Source organism: Pholcus phalangioides, unplaced genomic scaffold (genome assembly GCF_987345545.1).
Source record: "Pholcus phalangioides strain wild (caught in Gottingen) unplaced genomic scaffold, Ppha-v1.0 ptg000015l_1, whole genome shotgun sequence".
NCBI lineage: Eukaryota > Metazoa > Arthropoda > Arachnida > Araneae > Pholcidae > Pholcus > Pholcus phalangioides.
This window is the reverse complement of record NW_028301608.1, coordinates 98,218,003-98,237,338: the sequence shown is the minus strand read 5'-3', so window position 1 is coordinate 98,237,338 and position 19,336 is coordinate 98,218,003. Positions and strand designations below refer to the sequence as shown.

At 34.1% G+C, this 19,336-nt stretch overlaps 1 protein-coding gene across 1 annotated transcript in view; it reads left to right on the top strand.

Moving 5' to 3' along the window:
• The window catches only part of LOC149077149 ((E3-independent) E2 ubiquitin-conjugating enzyme UBE2O), a 54,215-nt gene that overhangs the window by 19,614 nt on the left and 15,265 nt on the right, over nt 1-19,336 (top strand). The window contains exons 8-17 of the mRNA XM_089244872.1: nt 2,076-2,248; nt 2,626-2,728; nt 2,854-2,956; nt 3,792-3,897; nt 5,251-5,379; nt 5,507-5,604; nt 11,894-12,130; nt 13,471-14,237; nt 15,464-15,567; nt 18,755-18,817. Of these exons, the coding sequence (XP_089100998.1) occupies nt 2,076-2,248; nt 2,626-2,728; nt 2,854-2,956; nt 3,792-3,897; nt 5,251-5,379; nt 5,507-5,604; nt 11,894-12,130; nt 13,471-14,237; nt 15,464-15,567; nt 18,755-18,817 (1,883 nt within the window). The remainder of the gene's footprint in view (nt 1-2,075; nt 2,249-2,625; nt 2,729-2,853; nt 2,957-3,791; nt 3,898-5,250; nt 5,380-5,506; nt 5,605-11,893; nt 12,131-13,470; nt 14,238-15,463; nt 15,568-18,754; nt 18,818-19,336) is intronic.

The window sequence follows — 19,336 nt, the reverse complement described above, 5'->3', positions numbered from 1 at the left end:
TGACCCCACATGAAGAAATCCAGTGGTAACAAATCAGGAACATGGAGGTCAGAGCCCTTTAAAAATGAGGCAGTCAGCAAAAACCTTGGTGAGAAATGACATTCTCATTGGACATGTGGCAGGTTGCTCCATCCCGCTGAAACCAGCAAAACTGCTCATCCTCTTCTAGTAACTCAATAAACTGCTTGATTATGTCAATGTGCATTCCATCCACTGTCTGTTTGAAAAATATTGGGCCCACTATCTTTCGACGTGACACAGCGTACTGAACACCATTTTTTTATGAATGCAGCGGACTCTACTGAAAGACATGCAGATTTATGTGCTTTATATTCGCTTGTTTTGTGTTTCAGCTATGGACACATCTAGAAAGGTGAAACCAAGTTTCATGTGTGAGAAATTTACTCTATTCTTATTCTATTAGCGTGAATAAATGGCCTGATTCACCTACAGCAGCATAATTGCTCAAGCTGATCAGATGCTTTCAATTCTTGAACGATATGAACAAGATATGGATGAAGATGTAATTTCTTCAGTGTCTTTTGTGCATTTCAATATGATACACGTGATTGTGATGTGAGCTTTCTCACACACTTTCCTGGCGATTGCAACATCTTATTATTAATTTTGTTCATTTTCGCAGGACACAGAACAAAAAGGCGACCACTTCGTTCCTTATCATGAATGCTTCCAGTTTCTCGAAATTGGTTTACAAAGCAGAAATTGTGGTCTTGTCAGGTTCATGAACATTTGGGAGGGTCTTTTTTAAATGCTTCAACAACTTTCTTGTAAGAATGTTGTAAAGTACTGCTCGATCATAAAAATTTATTGTGCTTGTAAAATAGTCATGGTTATCTACCATCAGAAAACATCTATTTTAAATCTAACAGATTTAATGGAAATTTCTGGCAAGATACAACTTGTGACAGTTTTGTGCTGCCATATAATTATACAAATACAAATAAATTTTATCTTTGAATTTTCACAATTTTCTAAAGTTATGGTTTCATGAATTTTTTGATCACCTTGTATATGAATATCTGCCTACACATGAATAGGTAATTGCTCATTCACTTCCAAAACTTTGATAGCTAGATATGTTTACTTCATGCTGAAAATGGTGTTAACAAGATCATGTACATGGGGGAAAAAATTGTTTTATTGAAATTTTTTATGATTGTTATAAACTTAAGATCCAACTTTTTTTAGGGGCAGTTTATTAATTACACTATATAACAAAAAAAACAAAAAAAACCCCCTTGTTCCTGATTAGAAGATTCCTAATTATAGTTTATATTATTATTGAGTTTTGTATTTTCCGGACACCATTTCTGTTTTTGCTTAGCCTGAATAATTATGAAAAGGATTATTATTGCCCTCAAACATTGCTTTTGTGGTAAAGGGATCAATATTTGTGAATATTTTCATTTACCATTCACTGATTTGGGTGACTGGGATTGCTGATTTGACAAAACAAGAACTTTTTGTACAGATATTATTTTGTACAGGTATCTTGGGAACTCTGCAATCACTTTCAGAATATAAGTCATGTATCTAGACATTTCACAAAAAATAAAATTAGTAGTTAAACTAAAATTTTAAATTAAAAAAATATTTATGTGCTTTCTTTTCCTGAGTATAAATGCTAGCTGGATACATTTAAAGCAATGGAATATCCATAATTGGCGAGATCAATAACTGACAATTCTAGGGAAAAGCTGCCATTTATCATTTATTGCATAATATTTTTGTGATACTTTGCTAAAGTAACATAATCCTGCTTTTCAGGTATTTAACCTCTAAATAACATTCTCTCTCCCATGTTCAAAAACAGCGTTTAAAACATAATTTTGCTATTTTCTGCCTTTTATAATCGAATGCCATTGGAAAATGAGACTGTACCCGCAGGAACAAAAATTGTGTCACTTGATAATCATCATAATTGTTGTGCATTGAATTGTGGTAAAGCTATGCGTGAAAGCTATTTCTGTATAAAGTTCAGTAAGGAAGTAAAAATGTATAAAATGCTGTATTTTTCATATTCAGTATGCTGGTTAATCAATTGATACTTACAGGATTAAGGCACAAAACAAAGAAAGGCCCAAGCTTAGCAACAAAAATGCTGAAGAGGAAAAAGATCAGACGAGCTCGTCGACGTGTTGCCAAAGAGATCCTTCCCTTAAAACCTGGTGATAAAGTTGTTACTGAAACCCTCATAACAGAAACCAAAGCACATGTTGTGTGGCAGGTGATTAGGTTCTCTCATTCTTTTTTAATTCACGAGTGTGAATTCCAATACATTATTGTTGAGTTTTTCTCTTATTTTCATAATTTATGTCAGTGATTATGTATAAAGATCATGATAGAAAAAAAAAGTGAGTATAACTAGATGCAACTTGCATAATTTTCTTCTATGATAAAATGCCACAGTATATTAACTACAATATTTTAATTCATGAACAAAGTCATAGTTACCTACATGCTACCAAGGTTATGACAATTGGTAATACTCTAATGATGGCTATAATAAGAGTAACTGTGGATTATATGTGCTTTCAAATTTTCAATATAGTCTGGTGCCTATAATTTTTTTTCATTGTTTTTCTTTTCTTTTTTTTATTGAAGGATGGTTCTGTTGAAAATGATGTTCCCTCGACCCACCTTTACCCCGTACACCACCTCGATGGACATGAATTCTTTCCTGGTGATTTCGTCGTTGATAATAAAGGTATGAATTTATATATGTATTTAATTTAGAATTTGGACAATTCTTTCTATCCACTACATCATCAATAACTTTTTTGAATTTTTATGCTATTTTCATTGGGAAAACTTTTCTTTTGTCTTACCCAGAATCTAGACCATATGAATATGGTGTAGTCAAACAAGTTGATCATAATGGTAGAACAGCTCTTGTCACATGGATGAAAACATACCATGCTGGTGCAGAACCTCAGTAAGTGTGTAAAAAAATATGAGAAAACTACGTATATTTCCCCCTCTATTATATATCTTTATGCATGTCAATCTAGCACATTTTTTGTGCTTTTGCAATCATGTTTCTGTAAGGTTTGCATGAATTTCTGGTGAAAGATTATTTGTTGCTTGTGTGTGAGTTTACATCATTCAAAATTATTCAATTTGAGCTTTTGCCGTAATGAAAAGAAGAATAAAATGGCTGGGAGATTTTTTTGAAATCAGACTGGGAGTTTTTTTCATAATGTTTATATGGACACTGTGAATTTAGGCTGTTGAAACTCAGATTCAGGCTTTACCATTGAATTTCCAATGCTTTTGGTCTTTGGCATAGTTATGCTTCTGATGCTATATGTTTCTCCTTCTATTGGATAGTGTTTCTGCCATTACAAGATTATCTTGCTGCTTTGAGATATTTCAATTTTAATATTGAAAGATTTTAAATACATTTTATTAAGTTGTGCTTTTCTCACAATAGGGATTTAATTGCTACTGACCTCAAGATTCTGTTGCATTGGTCTGTGCCAATTCAGTAAATATTTAATGATATTGCATCATTGTATTATTATTCAGTCAGCTGTTTCTTCTGAATATATAATTTGGATTTTCATTGCAATGAGATATTTCATCGAGTCATTAAGATTTCATCAGAAATTGATATTGTTCTTCAGTAGAGCAGAGTAGGGTTAGAGTATCATTGCTTGGGATTTATGCATTCTTTTTTCATATTATTCTGCCCATTATAAAATTAATTGAAACATTATTTCTGCCCTTACCACTATACTGTAAGGATCCATTTAAATTTTCAATTTCAGTCCTGAGGTCTTGACTGAGGAGGAAGTTAGTGTGTATGACATAAAGGATCATCCTGACTTCAGGTATAGGCCAGGATCTTGTGTCATTAGAGTGGCTAATTTTGAGGTATGAATATTTAATTATATTTAAATACATTTTTTCTCCTGTATTTAAAGTTGTGTATTACAAACATGCTAATAATTACTTTTTTTTCAATCCTTCATTATTATTTTTACTTGCATCACTCCATTTTTAACTCTAAGTGGCATTGAGGAGATATCACACCTCCTTACGAGCCTCACAAAATGGGAAAAGGAATATGTTCCTTTTTCAGTAAAGCAGATGATAATGCCAATTAAAGAGTGTGTGGAAAAGTTTCAGTGGCCAATTTGTGTGCACCAATACCATTAAACATTGTGCTGTCTGCATATTTCTATTTCAGTAAAAAAATAAAATTATTTCAAGTTTGTGCTATGTCGTGGTAAGTAAAGAATGGCAAGTCATCCAAAGGAAAAACTTTTTCAATTGCGAAAAAATGAGAATTTCGACTAAATTAAAAAAAAAATTGAACATATCAAACTTTTTCAAGCAATTTTTTCGTGCATCTTGACTTTATTCCTAAGTTTTTTTGTTTTTTTTTATTATTGTCAGAAATAAGTTGCAACAGCAACTTCCTAAGTAAAACGAATAAAATTGTCTATTCCTTCATATTCATTAAATCAGGGTTTGACTGTATAATATATTCAACATTCATTTTTACGAACTTGAACAATTAGTTTGTGAACTCAAAAGTTTGTAAAGAAGAATGATTTTCAAAAACGCGGCATATTATTCAGGACTAGGAAAACTTAATTGTGGCACTGTCTATCTTTATGCTCATTATTTATTACGTTCATTACATATGGCAACAGCTAAGCATATCTTGTATCTCCCAACTCTGTTCAGTCTGACTCCATACGTCAATGATCATGCAATTAAAAATATTCTATTCTGTCACTATTTCTATATTAAATTGTCTAAAAAAAGTATATGGAGTCATGTGATTCAATTTTCTCAACAACCAAGAGCTATCCATTTACACACGTCACTATAGGAACCTGGTGATATGGACGCGATATAGTCGAACAACTGCAATGATAAAGATTTTAGTTGCATGATGGGCAACGTATGGAGCCAGACTGAATTGTGCAAGATGATACAAGACAATGCTTGACTGCTGCCATTGATAATGAACATGATACAGAATGCATAAAGACAAGCAGCACCACAAATTCATAAAAACATGTTGGTTTCTTAAATCGTGCAGCGACTGTATGCTGAATATCAGTGGTATGGATCATGTATATTGCATATATATTGGATAATATTCATTATTGCTTTCCTATGAAATTATGATTTTAATGTAAAATTTTTTTTTTTAATTGGCATTGAGATGAAATTCATGAGTTGCTTGAGCTGATGAATATGATTACTTTGCAGGATTCTGATCCAGAGTCTACAGCAGGTCAAGTAGTGGATGTTCATCCCTCAGGGAAAGTAGAAGTTTCATGGGTTAGTGGTAAACAGTCATTATGTTATCCCCAAGAATTATACAGAGTTGGAGAATATGTAAGTAGATGTCCATAAAACATATTTTTCCTTAGAGAAATTTAATCAACTATTTTTTTAATTACTTTTGGTGTCATTTGGAAATTTTTCACTTTAAAGGCTTCACATTTCGTAATTCTAATTGAAGGATTCTGATGACTTGTGGGGTGATGATGAGTCATTTTGCGATGAAGAAGAAAGCTGGGAAACTGAATCAGAAGCCTCTGAAATTGGAACAGACGAGAAGTAAGTTTATATTCACGAAATAACTTCTCGCATTCACATTACTTGAAGTGTTGCAAGTGCTATGTGAGCGATTATTTCTGTCTGGCTTGTAATGATGTCTGAGTTTTTTAGAGAGAGAGAAGTACATTAGAACCCTGCTAATCTAAACTAGTTGGGAGCTTGAACTGTTTGGATTAACAAAAAGTTGGGATTACCAGGGTTTGTCTTTTAAACATGGCTTTTTTTTTAAACTGTAATAATAGGGAGTATCCCTACGGATGGGATAAGAGTTACAGACCAGATAATTTTATTCAACAATGAAACAATTGTGGGGAAATTGAAGTGATATGTTTTTACTGCTGTATGCCTATAGGTGTGGGATAGCAATATATGATTGATTGATTACTTTCCAATGTATTCTGCCTTCGTTTCAACCAGTGGAACAGGGGCGTAACAAAATATCAAACTGGTATAGTGCGAAACAATTTGCTTCTCGTAGAAGATGACGAGTTTCTCTAAAAAATGAAAAAAAAAAACAAAACATGAGAAATGTCATTTACTGGTCTGCTGAAGTATGGGAAAATGATAGAAACCTTGCTAAAGAAAACCTGGAAAAATTATGGTCAAGACTTACTTTTGAGGGTAATCAATAGGCTAAACAAAGGGAGGTCCGACTAAATCCTCCAGCTTTTAAAAGAAATCTCTGGTATCAAGGAAACATAGAAAAAAGATGTGATTGAAATGTTGTTGTAAGACTGTAACAGCCATAAAATTTTCATGAATGAAGAAATTGTCTCCAAAATTTCAACTGGCAATGACTGAGATAGTGGTTTTCAAAGTGTGTCGTTTCTAGAGACGTCACCAAATTTTTTTAAGGACATGGCAGTGAGCTGTGAACATTGATGATTGCTTATTCAGTGCTTTGGGGTAGCCCTTTCTTAGAATATTCTGGGGCCTCACAGATAAACACTGTCATAGCAAGGGAACCACGGATAGCAAAAGTTTGAAAACCACTTGGTTAGATTTTGACGGTCCACAGTGAAAGGCTCACTCAAAAGCTCTGGCAGCTTTTGAAACTGTGACATGAACCAACTCCTGCAGACATCATGTTTCTGAAATGATGACGGAAAACTACATTGTTCGCCGCTAGGTATATGTCACTTCAAATGAAAATGGGAGATTTTTTTTATAGGCAACTATGCAATTCACCAGGATGATATATGATCATACATTCATCGTTCGTATGTAAAATGTACCATGCTACAATGCAGAATTTATGAGAGTTCTTTTTGGTTCATTCTTCAACTTTCTTGCACGTTGTCTTTTCTTTCTTTAAGAGCCGCTCAGATTAAGTGGGTTTCTGGATTACCAGGGTTCTTGTGTATTCTAATTTTTAATAATTTCTGGGGTAGCCTATGCAAAGATTTTTAATTTCTGATGCTTTGAGATGCGGGGAGAGGGATTTGGGATGAGGGGGAGAGAGAGAGAGTAGTATTACACCATTTTTTCTTTTGAATATGCCTTTATGTGAGAAGTCGTATCACAATTAAAAGCTTTTTTTTGGATGGGAGCAAAGGATAGCCCAAATAAAAAGAATGATAAAATACTTATAAAGCAGATCTAAAGAAAAACATTGCTTTGTTTCTTAGAGGTTGTTAATACAGTAGGCGCTCGTTATAACCAGGGTTGTAAAAAAACCCGGGTTTTTAAAAAAAAACCCCCAGCCCTGGCGGGTTTTTCTAAAAAACCCGGGTTTTTTTGGGGAAAATTGAATTTTCTTTTTCCACAACCACAAAATATCTAATTTAAACATGTGTACATCTGACAGTATTCCTAAATATATATTTTTAGTGCATGTTAAACTATGTATTTGAATAATAAAATTGGCAATAATAACATAAGAGAATAATTGTTCACTTATAGCCCAGGCAGGATTTTTGGGCAAAATGGGAGGAAAATTGAATTTTCTTTTTCCACAACTTCAAAATATGTAACTTAAACATGTATGTACAACAGGGTGGGTTGAAAAAAAATTAAGTTTCATTTTCAAATTGCTATAGTGCAGAAATAGCTATAGCTATAGTGCTTAATAAGAAGAAAAACAACAAAAAATTTTAAGATGAGTTGATATCTTCCGGTCACGCATACTACTTGAAGATTATGAAAATTGACAAAATTGAACATTTTTCTTAATTTTTTAATATTACTTAAAATTTGACGATCGACATGCAAAAGTTTGTTATGTTTATTTTATGATTCAATAAAGTAAAACAAATTAAAACATCATTGATATTTCAATGTTTATCGGTCGCACAATGTGTTCGAAAAACTGGAATTGACCAAATTTTTGCAAGTTTCATTGTGCAAAAGTTAACTTTAAACGTGAACACTTGGAAAAGAAGCAATAGAAGAAACTGTAAACCAGTAAATCCTAGTTACACAATTTTGGTAACTATAATGTAAATTACATACACTCTCCTACTTTGGATGGTTGATCGGATAGAGTGTAGGTGGAACTCGATGTGCAGCCACCTCTTCATGGTAAATTCTGGATAATTTTGTTCTGACAAAGCATGCGATGAGCTGCACAATGAAACTTGCAAAAGTTTGGTCAATTCCAGTTTTTTTAACACATTGCGCGACCGATAAACATTGAAACATCAATGATGTTTTAATTTACACTCATGTCCATAAATTAAAGATAATTCAGAATCACATGGAAATCAAAATCTAAAGTAAAACTTTCACCTGTAGAATTATCTCACACATCTGCAAGAATGATATGTAGATTTCAGGAAGCCACCAGATGATGCCGATAGTACGTCACAATGACGAGAGTGTAAGGGGGGGGGGGAAGTGAAATTGTTCACAAGAGTTCTGTAAGGCGCTCAGTGCCATAAGCGAATAGTTATGACACAGAGGACGCATGTGGATGATTTTTTACGTGATCGAATAATCGGCCGCCTGGAATGTGGGCGTACTCAGATGGAAGTATCCGAGGAACTTGGAATTGCCCATAGTGTCATCTCTAGGCTTTAGCAACGATTCCAAGATAACGGAAATGTCAATAGACGTTACAGTACAGGTTGCCCCCGAGTTACAACGCTGAAAGAAAACCGGTGTTTGGCAGTAACTGCCAAAAGAAGCAGACGGAGCACAGCATCTGACCTGTCTCGTCAGCTATCTGCAGTCACGGGTACCACAGTTTCAAGGCAAACCGTGTACAGACGTTTGGGAGACATTGGTCTATATGCTTGCAGGCCTGTCAGATGTGTTCCGCTCACGGGAACTCACTGTCGGCAGCAATTAGCCTGGAGTAGAGAACATGCAATGTGGACATCGTCACAGTGGGCTTGTGTGATGTTTTCTGACGAGTCCAGGTTTGGCTTGCAGTCTGATTCACGTCAGACTTTCATAGGAAGAACGCCAGGTACCCGTTACCACCAAGACAACATCATTGAACGACACCGTTACGGTGGTGCAGCATTGCTCGTTTGGGGTGGAATTATACTGGGTTCCAGAACAGATCTGCATGTTCAAACCGGAACCATGAAAGCCCAAATTTATAGGGACATCATTCTGGAACAACATGTACGTTTTTTTAGGGGTGCCATGGGCGCAGAATTTGTGTTTATGAATGACAACGCCTGTCCTCACCGAGCAAACATCATTAACGAATTCCTTGAATCTGAGGATTTAACCCGTATGGAATGGCCAGCATTCTCACCTGACTTGAATCCGATAGAGCATGTGTGGGACATGCTTGGCCGACGAGTTGCAGCTTGTCAACCACCTCCTATATGTGTACCGGAACTTCGGAGAGTATTGCTTGCTGAGTGGAGTGATCTTCCCCAAGATCAGATCGATAATTTGATACTCAGCATGCCTAGGCGTTGTACGGACTGTATTTCATCGCATGGGAGACATACAATGTATTAACCATCATACCAACTATGTAATAGTAAGTTTTTGTAAAGGAGATATTTTTTACAATTGCTCCAGGGAGCAAAAATCGTAGTTTTTGTGAATGGTATCATACATACACCATCGTTTTTGTTCTTTATCTTTTGTTTAATAAATGGGCTTTATGAATAAGTAACGTTTGTTTTGCTTCTGAACCTTTATTTGCCGTAGCTGGCATTATCCTTAATTTATGGACATGAGTGTATTTTACTTTATTGAACCATAAAATACGCATAAGAAACTTTTGCACATAGATCATCAAATTTTAAGTAATATTTAAAAAAATTTAAGAAAAATGCTCAATTTTGTCAATTTTCATAAACTTCATGTCCGATGCATGACCAGAAGATGTCAATCGATTATAAATTTTTTTACGTCATTTTTCTTTTTATTAAAGGAGGCTACTTTTCCGCACTATAGCGATTTGCAAATAAAATATTTTTTTTCGACCCACCCTAATGCACATGCTTTATGTGTAGGCCTACATCTTATATTATGTCTAAATATACATTTTTGGTGAATGTTAAACTATGTATTTGATCAATAAAATTGACCATGATTATAAGTAAGGGGATAATTGTTCACACACAAACACACCCACTTCTGTGTAATTACATCTGAACCTTGAGTTGTATGCAGAACTGCAGCAAGAAAATTTTTTGTGGTAAAATAAACAAATTTGGAGATAATGAAAATTTTGAGAAATCAGAATCGTGCCTGAATTTTTTTCTTCTCCAAATTTTTCAGACCCCACAGAAAATGTAACCAAAAGTGTCCTGATAAGTCAAAAATAAAACCTGTCAGCTATGTAACCAGAACCACGGTTTTTTTTTTATAATCGAACCTAAACTTTCATGAGCTAAAGTCTCATGCTTCTCTTTTTCTTAAATTCCTCACTGTTAAAGAATATCCCTACTTCATTAAATTAAATTCTGAAATATTTTTAAAGGAGCAGTGATAATTAAAAAAATGATCTGGCTAAGAGGAGGAGATAAGTCATTCTGAGGATTCATTACTCTGGAGGTGTTTTCCACTTGTCCAAATTAGCCATTTTTGGGAACTTAAAACCACAGAATAACTTGAATTATCATTAAACATAAATGTCAATAACATTATTATATATTAATAATTACTTTATACAAGAAACCTGTCATGTATAGCAACAGACCTACAAAATGCTTTCATCTGGCTGATGATCTTAACAGGCAAATTTTCTGGGTCGGGCTTATATCATCAGCATCTTAAAAAATCATGCTAAGGCTTATTTTCTGCTTAGGTGTTATTTTCACATAATAAAAACTATACTTTTTGTTCTGTTTCAATTTAAGATGTTCGTTGCCAATGATCAATGATCAATTCAAGAATCCCACAGTTATTTTCTTTTCATTATAAGATAATGTTATTTTTGTCTCTTGATATTTCAGTTATGAAAGTCTGATGTACTTGTATAAAACTTATAAAAAAGTATTGCAAAAACATGTAAATATTTTTTGAATGAAAATTCAGTTTACATACATTGGTTTACTTCTTCACAGATGCTTCAATTTATTTATACAAGGATTTGTGTGTGTGTGTGTGAAAAATTATTGTGTATTATAAATAAATTTCTGTAGGTATGCTTATCACATATATCAGGTATATTTTGTAAACTAAGGTCCATGGTTATAATTTTCTGTTTGCGATTTCTTGTAAAATATTTTAATATGTGGATCTCGTACCTAAATGCTTACATAAAAAGGTAGAAGAATTATAAAAAAGGGTGTTTGTGATTCCAAGAAATTATTATCACATTTTTGTTCCTAAAAAATCATTAAAAAATATTTCAAAATATACATATTCTAAACACTGCATTATGCAGCAATTTTTAGAATACATAAACTAAGCTCAAACTGAAATTTTAACCTGAAAGTAACACATTTTCTTCGAAAACAAACAATATTCCCTAAAAAAACCTATTTTCCCCAAAAAACCCCGGGTTTTTTAGGCTAAAACTGTGGGGGGAAATTGGTATCTACCCGGGGAACAAATTTGACAACCCTGGTTATAACGACTCCCACCATCCTGATGAAAATTGATGTTATATTGGAAGGCTGTTATATCAAAAGAAAAAAAAACATACAGGCTATTCATTATAAGACGACTTATTCTACCTGTTGTTGTAGGGGAATAGGTGCAATAACATGGGATCGTTATAACAAGCCTCGACTGTATAACATTGTAGTATACCATCCATTTTTACGATTTCTTTAAAAAAGAAACCCTGTTTTTAATTCCTGGCTTCAAATAAATTGTATGATGTTGGAGCATATATTTATTATGAATGTGAAATTTATTTTCTCATTTCCAGTAATGATAAGGAGTTCGGTGATGGTAGCAGATTGTGCGAGCACGGCACTTTGAAAGCACTTGACAAGGACGACGAGAAGTCTGCGGATGACAGCAAATCAATGCAGGAGAAACTTCTGGCCAATATCGAGAAACTCAGGGCTGGCATGGCCAGGCTGGAAGAAGTTTTCACGCAAAACCCAACTCTCCAAACCTGCAATGTCATGAGAAGACTTCTTGAGTTATACAAGCATTGCAAGTGAGTTCTTCCCCTATAGTTGGAATCTGTGTATTCCTTCATGCATTGTCTGACAAAAGAGTGTATATGTACGTGTCTGAGATTAATGGTACTGTTTGTTAGTTTTAGGAATAACTAGCTATTGACTTCTAACCCAATTTAGGCTTACCGTTTGCATGCGATTTTGTAAATCTTATTGTCATATTATTTCAAGATTTTATATGAAATAGGCTACAAATTTGAATACAGATAAGTACAAGGGTGGTGCCCAATCATTATCCATAATTTAAAGATAAAACTTAAAACACAGAGATGCAGGGTATCTACCATTACAGTAAAGTCATAAAATCAGAAAAAGGTGACAGAAGTCACAGAAAATGGAACAAAATTAGAGCGAAGATAGATTTTTTATGATTTTCAAGAGGCACATTTTTTTTCAGATCCCCCCCTAAAATCTAAGCTTTTGAGAAACTGACATTCAATATTTTTTTTCCCCCTTCCCCTCAGTTTCTTTTCTCCTATTTTTTTTTTTGCCCGAACGGGAGGGGGGGGGATGGGTGGGAGTAGCAACAGAAAAGAACACTGCCTTCTGTCAGTGTGTAGCATTGGGCCACGTTGTCAGCTGTCAGTGTGCATGTCTCAGCTCCGTAAGTCAGTGCTGGTAGCACACACTGGTTGAATAATTTTCTTTTCAGGCATAATGGCATGTTGCTCTTCAGAATCGTGCAGTTTTTACTGAAAGTGCTCCACTCGATCCTGATTCTTCTGTTTATTTCATTGAGCATGCTGTTGTCCATGGTAATTTCTTGCCCTAGGTATATGTAGCTTTCTACTTCTATCTCTGTGTTAATGAGCAAGATCATCTTCGAAGCAAAGGAGTTGAACATAACTTAGGTCTTTGCTGATTCGTTTTCAAACCCACATTTGAAGATTCATTTTCAAAATAGATATGTTTATATATATATATTGACATCATCTTTCCCAGCCGGAAGTCGTGAAAGGTTAAAATTGATTTATCAGATGTTTTTATATTGTAATAAATTCACTTGCGTTTCCCCCATTTCATTAAGACCTCCTATTTTATTAACACGAACTCTTTAAGGTGTCACAGCTCACAGTTTAAGAACCACCGCTATAAGAAAACAGTCCAGAATAGTTAAAATTAACTATGCTGGACTGTCGGATGAGAAAAGATCACTGAAAGAATTTTGCTTTTGGTACGTGGTAGACACCCTGAGATGCACTATGACACTGCTCTGTTTCATTAGAAAGACGTGTTTTTCATATTTGCGAAAAATTATTTTTAACATGTTTATTATTATATTATAAAGTGACTATAAATCAATATTCTCATTTGATAGAGTACTGGATCAGCTGCTTGGTACCACATATTTCCATGAGAAACACCTGCAGTCTCTGATCGAGAGGCTTCGCCACAGGGGTAGAGTTAACAGCATTCAGCACATGGCAGATCAGATAAGCCGCTTGTTTTCCATCGGCATAAGCTCTCCAGCAGAGCCTATGGAGCCAGGGGCACGGGACCAAAACAGTGAGTTCTGCTATTTTGAACAAGCGGCTCGGAACTCCAGTGTCACTGAAAGTGAGAGCTGTCCTGATAATGCCAGCAACCAGCAAAAGAAATGCAGTGGCAACCTGGAGAAACCAGAGTTCAGTTTGGTCATTGAAGCTCCTAGCAATAATGATGTTGCCACTGACACTAGTGACAATCCATGCCTAATGACTGACTCAAAAATTGAATGCAGTCCGAAAAGTACAGGTGTGTTACTGTCTCCTATCGGGATGCCCCTGATGTCAAATGGCAATGAACCTAGAAATATTTGCCAGCAACTGTGTGCAATACTAAAATCCCGACTCTTAAAAGCTCACGAGGATGTGGAACAGAGGTTTGGCATGTCGCATAGTGATACAACTGCACTGCTAGCTGCTGAAATGGACACTCTTAATTCTGGGGATAATGAATTATCAGGCCTTGATGTGTGTGATGTAGAACTTCCTACTCCAGTCAACAAAGAACTCAGTGTTAACATGAATGATGAACCATCGGCTAATGACACTGTTGTAGAGGAAGAGGCCACTGCGGATAAAGATGAATGCACTGCTGGCCAAGGTAAGCATATAAAATTTTTTTTTTTTTCATGATTTAAAATGTGTTAGGGTACTGAATAATAAATGTTTAAACCAACCCCCTTTTTTTTACATTGTTTAACTCATGACGTTTTTTTCCCCCATTGAATTTTTTTTTTTTTGCACATTTTGAAGCTAAGGTTTTACTACTAATTTTTTTCTCCTAGTTATTGTTATCAGCCTGCAAGACTGTAGGAATCTAGAAGCTGCTCCCCCCATCGGCAAACATTTTTGTACTTGATGTTGTAATTGGTCTGTAGTATTTGCTGTGAGATCCATGCATGTGTGGAGCAGTTTTTGCAATGACCTTCCTCTAAAAATATACGATGTCCTTTCTTTCACTTATGGATTAGTTTCTTTTAATTCACCATCTGCAGATTTTGAAATCTGGAAATTTAAACCTGGATTCAAGTTTTTTTTTCTGAGAGATTTTTTTTCAAGGCATCTAACGTATTGTGCATTAAAAACAAGTATCCATTCTAATGCTTTACAATGTCTAAAAAAGGAAAAGAAAATATGAAATTTTAACTTGTAGAGGGGGGAACCCCCAGTTTAAAATTAAAAACACTAACACAGAACAATTTTCTGTGTTACAGTAGAATGAGTATTGGTAACATGGAACAATTGTTCCGTGTTGCCAATACTCGTTTGCCATACATCCTGTTTGACCAAACAGAATGTATGGCTACAATACTTGCAAAACAGGACTTTTTTGTATAAACGTATGCATTTATAATTATCAGAATCAAAATATGATAATATTAATATTTTCGATTGTATTTTACATACAAATTTACACTTCAATCTGGATGGATTGAGTTTGAAAGTGAGATAGCTAGCATACTATGAAGAATATTTGGATGCTGAAGGTATTAACATCTTCGCGATTGAAAGTGTCTTTTGAGATAAAAGGCCTGTATGAATATTTTTTTTCTCATCATTGTCATTCACTACATCTGTGTAGTCTGTACCTACTTGAACATATGAAATTTTCAACTATTTCTAAACACCTTGCTTACAATTACACAGTTTTCTGAAATCACACTTTTGCTCTTGGTATTTAATTTTGACTCTAAAATATTTTTTAATTTAAATTAAAATTCGAATTTATACATGTGAAAAATAATGCTTGCATAATATTTTCGATTTACACATGTTCTGTAAAAATCAAATGCATTCAATTTTATTTCAAATTTTTTTATGTTGAAGGTGTGTTTTCGGTTTTGGAGTCTGTTCCTGATAGCCATAAGTACAAGTTGAGTATCCTGCAACCCACTGATACACGTGCCTTTTTCAGGAGAGTGCGTAAAGAGGTAGTGTATTTAGACCGATATGTAATATATATTAATCTATTCGTGTTATACAGGGTTAGCATAAATGAATGACTCAATTTTAAAAATTTGTTTTCAAAACTATTATGCGTAATATAATCACAGTGATAGATAAAAATAAGAAAAACATTAAACTTTTTTTTGGCCTTAGATGTCAGCGTAGTTTCTTTAAATGGAGAGCTTCCACAGCATTGGATTGGATGTCAGATAAAAATGATTTAGGATGATCTACCCTTATTTACATGGCTACCAAGATCCCCACATCTTATACCATGTGATTGATCATTGTTTATAACCCACCATTGCCAAAAACACTCAATGAACTTGAAGCATCAGTGTTGCATTAAGAATCGCTCTCATTGACAGAGTGTAAAACTGCAAAATGTGTGGAATGAACTTGATTACAAATTAGATGTCATGTTATGGAAGGTTCACACATCAAACATTTGCAACTGAAAAAACAAAACAAAAAAAAAAACCTGGAATGTTTTTATTTTCATGAATCACTGATTACATTATGTGTAATAGTTTTGAAAATATTAATTAAAAAAATCAGGTCATTCATTTATCATAACCCTGTATATAGAACTTGCATACAAATTTGATTCAAGTAAAATCCTAATCGAGAAAGTGTTTTTCAGTGTAAATGAAAACCTTAACTAGGAAGCACACATTTGTTCACTTGAAAGATGACACGTACACAATGTATAAGACCCCGGTACAAGTGTTGTACTAATGAGGCCATATTGCACATGAAAATCAAATTTTTTTCAAATTAGCATTGAACAATGCTTTTACAAAAGTGCTTAATTGAATTAGCAAAGTTATTGTCATCAAAGCATGTTCTTCATAAGTTTGTTACCTGGGTAAATATGAATTTTTGGGGGGTCCCATATATATATGTTGTTGTTTGTGGCAGAAGTGTCTGGGGGGGGGGGGAAGGCATGTTGGTCCATACTTAAAACATGAAAGGCGGTCAAATTTTGGGCTCTGAAAATGTGTGGGCACTGGGTATATGCCCTGTTCGCCCATGTGAGAAAGAGCGTGTGATTGTGACACATCAAAAATAATACTGCTAAAAACGTTGTGGTGCATCTCTAAAGTATTACTCTGCTTGTATTGCGTTTGGTGTTGCTCTGATGGATTGTTTTGTTGAATAAATAGAAGATGCTTTCTGACAGACTCAGCTTCCTAGGAGGAGAGGAAGTTCTTTTGTACAACAGCTCTGGGCATTCACTGTCATTACTCAATAAACCTAGATTGATTTATGAATAAATTGTATATTCTATTAAACAATATATTCTGTTAAACATGTGTTCAATAAGTTTGTATAGATAATACCAGGAACTTTTGAATTTGTGGGGGATTTGAAATTATCTTGTGAAACAGGAATTATTATTTTCAGTGATTTTCTTTGGAATAGAAAACTAGCTCTATTGGATTAATAGGACATATATGTACATTAAGACCTGCCAAATCTGGACAGCCATAATCATCCAGACACTTCATTCAAATTTATTTTTCATCTGGGAACTTGTAATGTTTTTTCTTTCCCCAAATTTTGTTTAGGATTTTTTTTAATGCATCAGCCATTTTATTTCTTTTTTGTACTGCTCGTTTTTGGTGTCCACTGCAATTTTCAGTCTTCTGGGAAGCTATGATGGCAACTTTGGTCTCAATCAATGTGATTAGTCAGAAATTCAGTGATCAGAAGAGAAAAATTTTCCTTCATTTCTTTTCTTCGTGCGTCACAGTTAACCTTAGTGTTTTTGAACTTGTCCAGTGCTCTATCTTTCTCCGTGATTAAGTGAATATCCGAACATGCCGAAATTTTCAAGTGAGGTGTCAGTTACTATCTGCAAACGGAAACATGATGCTTTATGTATACATGAAAAAGTTGAACTTTTTTCTGGAAAAGGTAGACGCAGAGCACTAGTACAAATATTGGGCGGAGAACATTGAAGCAGAAAATCTATCATTTACAATCTTCAGAAACAAAAAAAAATTGCAGCTTTATTTTTTCCGGATTTTAGCAATAACTACAAAAAAATGCTTAAAGAATAAAGAATTTTCTTTTTCCATGGACACTTTTACTACTACAAGTAGTAACAGTATGTGAATTAGAAAAGTTATGTTTTTTTAAATGAAATTATCTGTTGCCATATGCATATATGGACAGGGTGTCCTGTAACTGCTAATGCTGCCTTTATCTCATCAACCGTCCTTTATATAGGTATGCTTTCAATTTAAAAAAAATGCCCAAAAGGCATTCAAAAATTATTTACAGGACACTCTGTATATCACTATGTTAATATTTTTTCAAAGGAAAATATGAGTCAAAGTGGTATATTACTGCTTAAAATATGAAAACTTGGGAAATAAACAAGCAGATCCATAATCCTTAAGTGAACCCATCCCATCCTTAAGTCAGCCACCTCGTTAGGCAATTTGCCTGTTGTGGCGTGGTATTTGTATTTGTATAATCTGAAATATTCTCCAATCCAGAATCACCCAGGTTTCAAGGGGTCAGGATTTGAGAGATCCTACTTTATTAGAATTTAAATTGCCAAATTTTTTTTTTCTCTTCAAAATAAGAATAATATCAACGAGGTACATATAATAAATAATATAAAGAAAGAATTATTGTTTCTAAAAATATTAATTCTGTGCTCAGATGGCAAAATGTTATGCCACTTTTTCAAAATTTCAAGATCGCAGATTTGTAAACAATATTTTACCAGAATATGATACTCTGTGGCTTTTTGACTTACAATTTGCCTCAATTGCTTCCCCATAAACTGGAAGAGAAAGGCAAAATTTTGCCACCTTCCAAAATTTTGACAAATGAGACTGAAATGCAAACAACTCAATTTTTTGGGAAAAGTGACATGACATTTTCCCATCTGAGCACAGAATTACTAGATTTAAAATCACTGTGGTGAAGGAGATCACTTTAATGAAATGATTTTGTAACATGTTTTCCTAGTTCTATAGTGTATGAAACATAAACAAGAGCATTCACTTATTGCATAACATCTTATGATTGTTGAGAAATCGAAGTGAATACGTGAATATCTTTATTAATGTATCACTATTCTAAATTTCACAATTATTTTTTTATAACTGAATTTTCACACAATATTCAGTATGAGATTTTTCTCTCTTTCAGATGCAAATATTGAAATCAGCATTACCTGATGGTATAATAGTCAAAGGTTTTGAGGATAGAATTGTGAGTTTTAATTTTTGTTTTCTTTCCATTACATTTATAAAACTCTGTGTTGCTGTTGCCATTCCCTTTAGTTAGATCAGGAGTGTGTTTGGAAGCTATTACACATAATAACCTTTAAATTCCCTTCAATTTTCTTTTATTTTCTGTATTTAAGGGGTAGGAAAGGTTTTATCACTCCTCACTGCTGTTTTATATGAGAAGTTAATTTGATTGTGACAGTGTAGATTTCATTAATTGTATTACCTGGATAGATCATGATTAGTGCTTGAACAACATGAGGCATATCATACTTGATGGTCTGACATTTTAGGGATGAAATTTAATTGCAAAACAAGGCCTTGACATAGATTTTATCCAATATTTTTGCTTGATTCGATTCATATTTAATTTCTGTTAAGATCAACATACTCAGCCTATCAAAAATGAACTCTTGAGGTTTGATGCAAGAAAAGATAATTAGACTGGGAGCTTTGTGATTATGTGACCAATCCAATTAACTGATTAAGATGGTATTTTGCA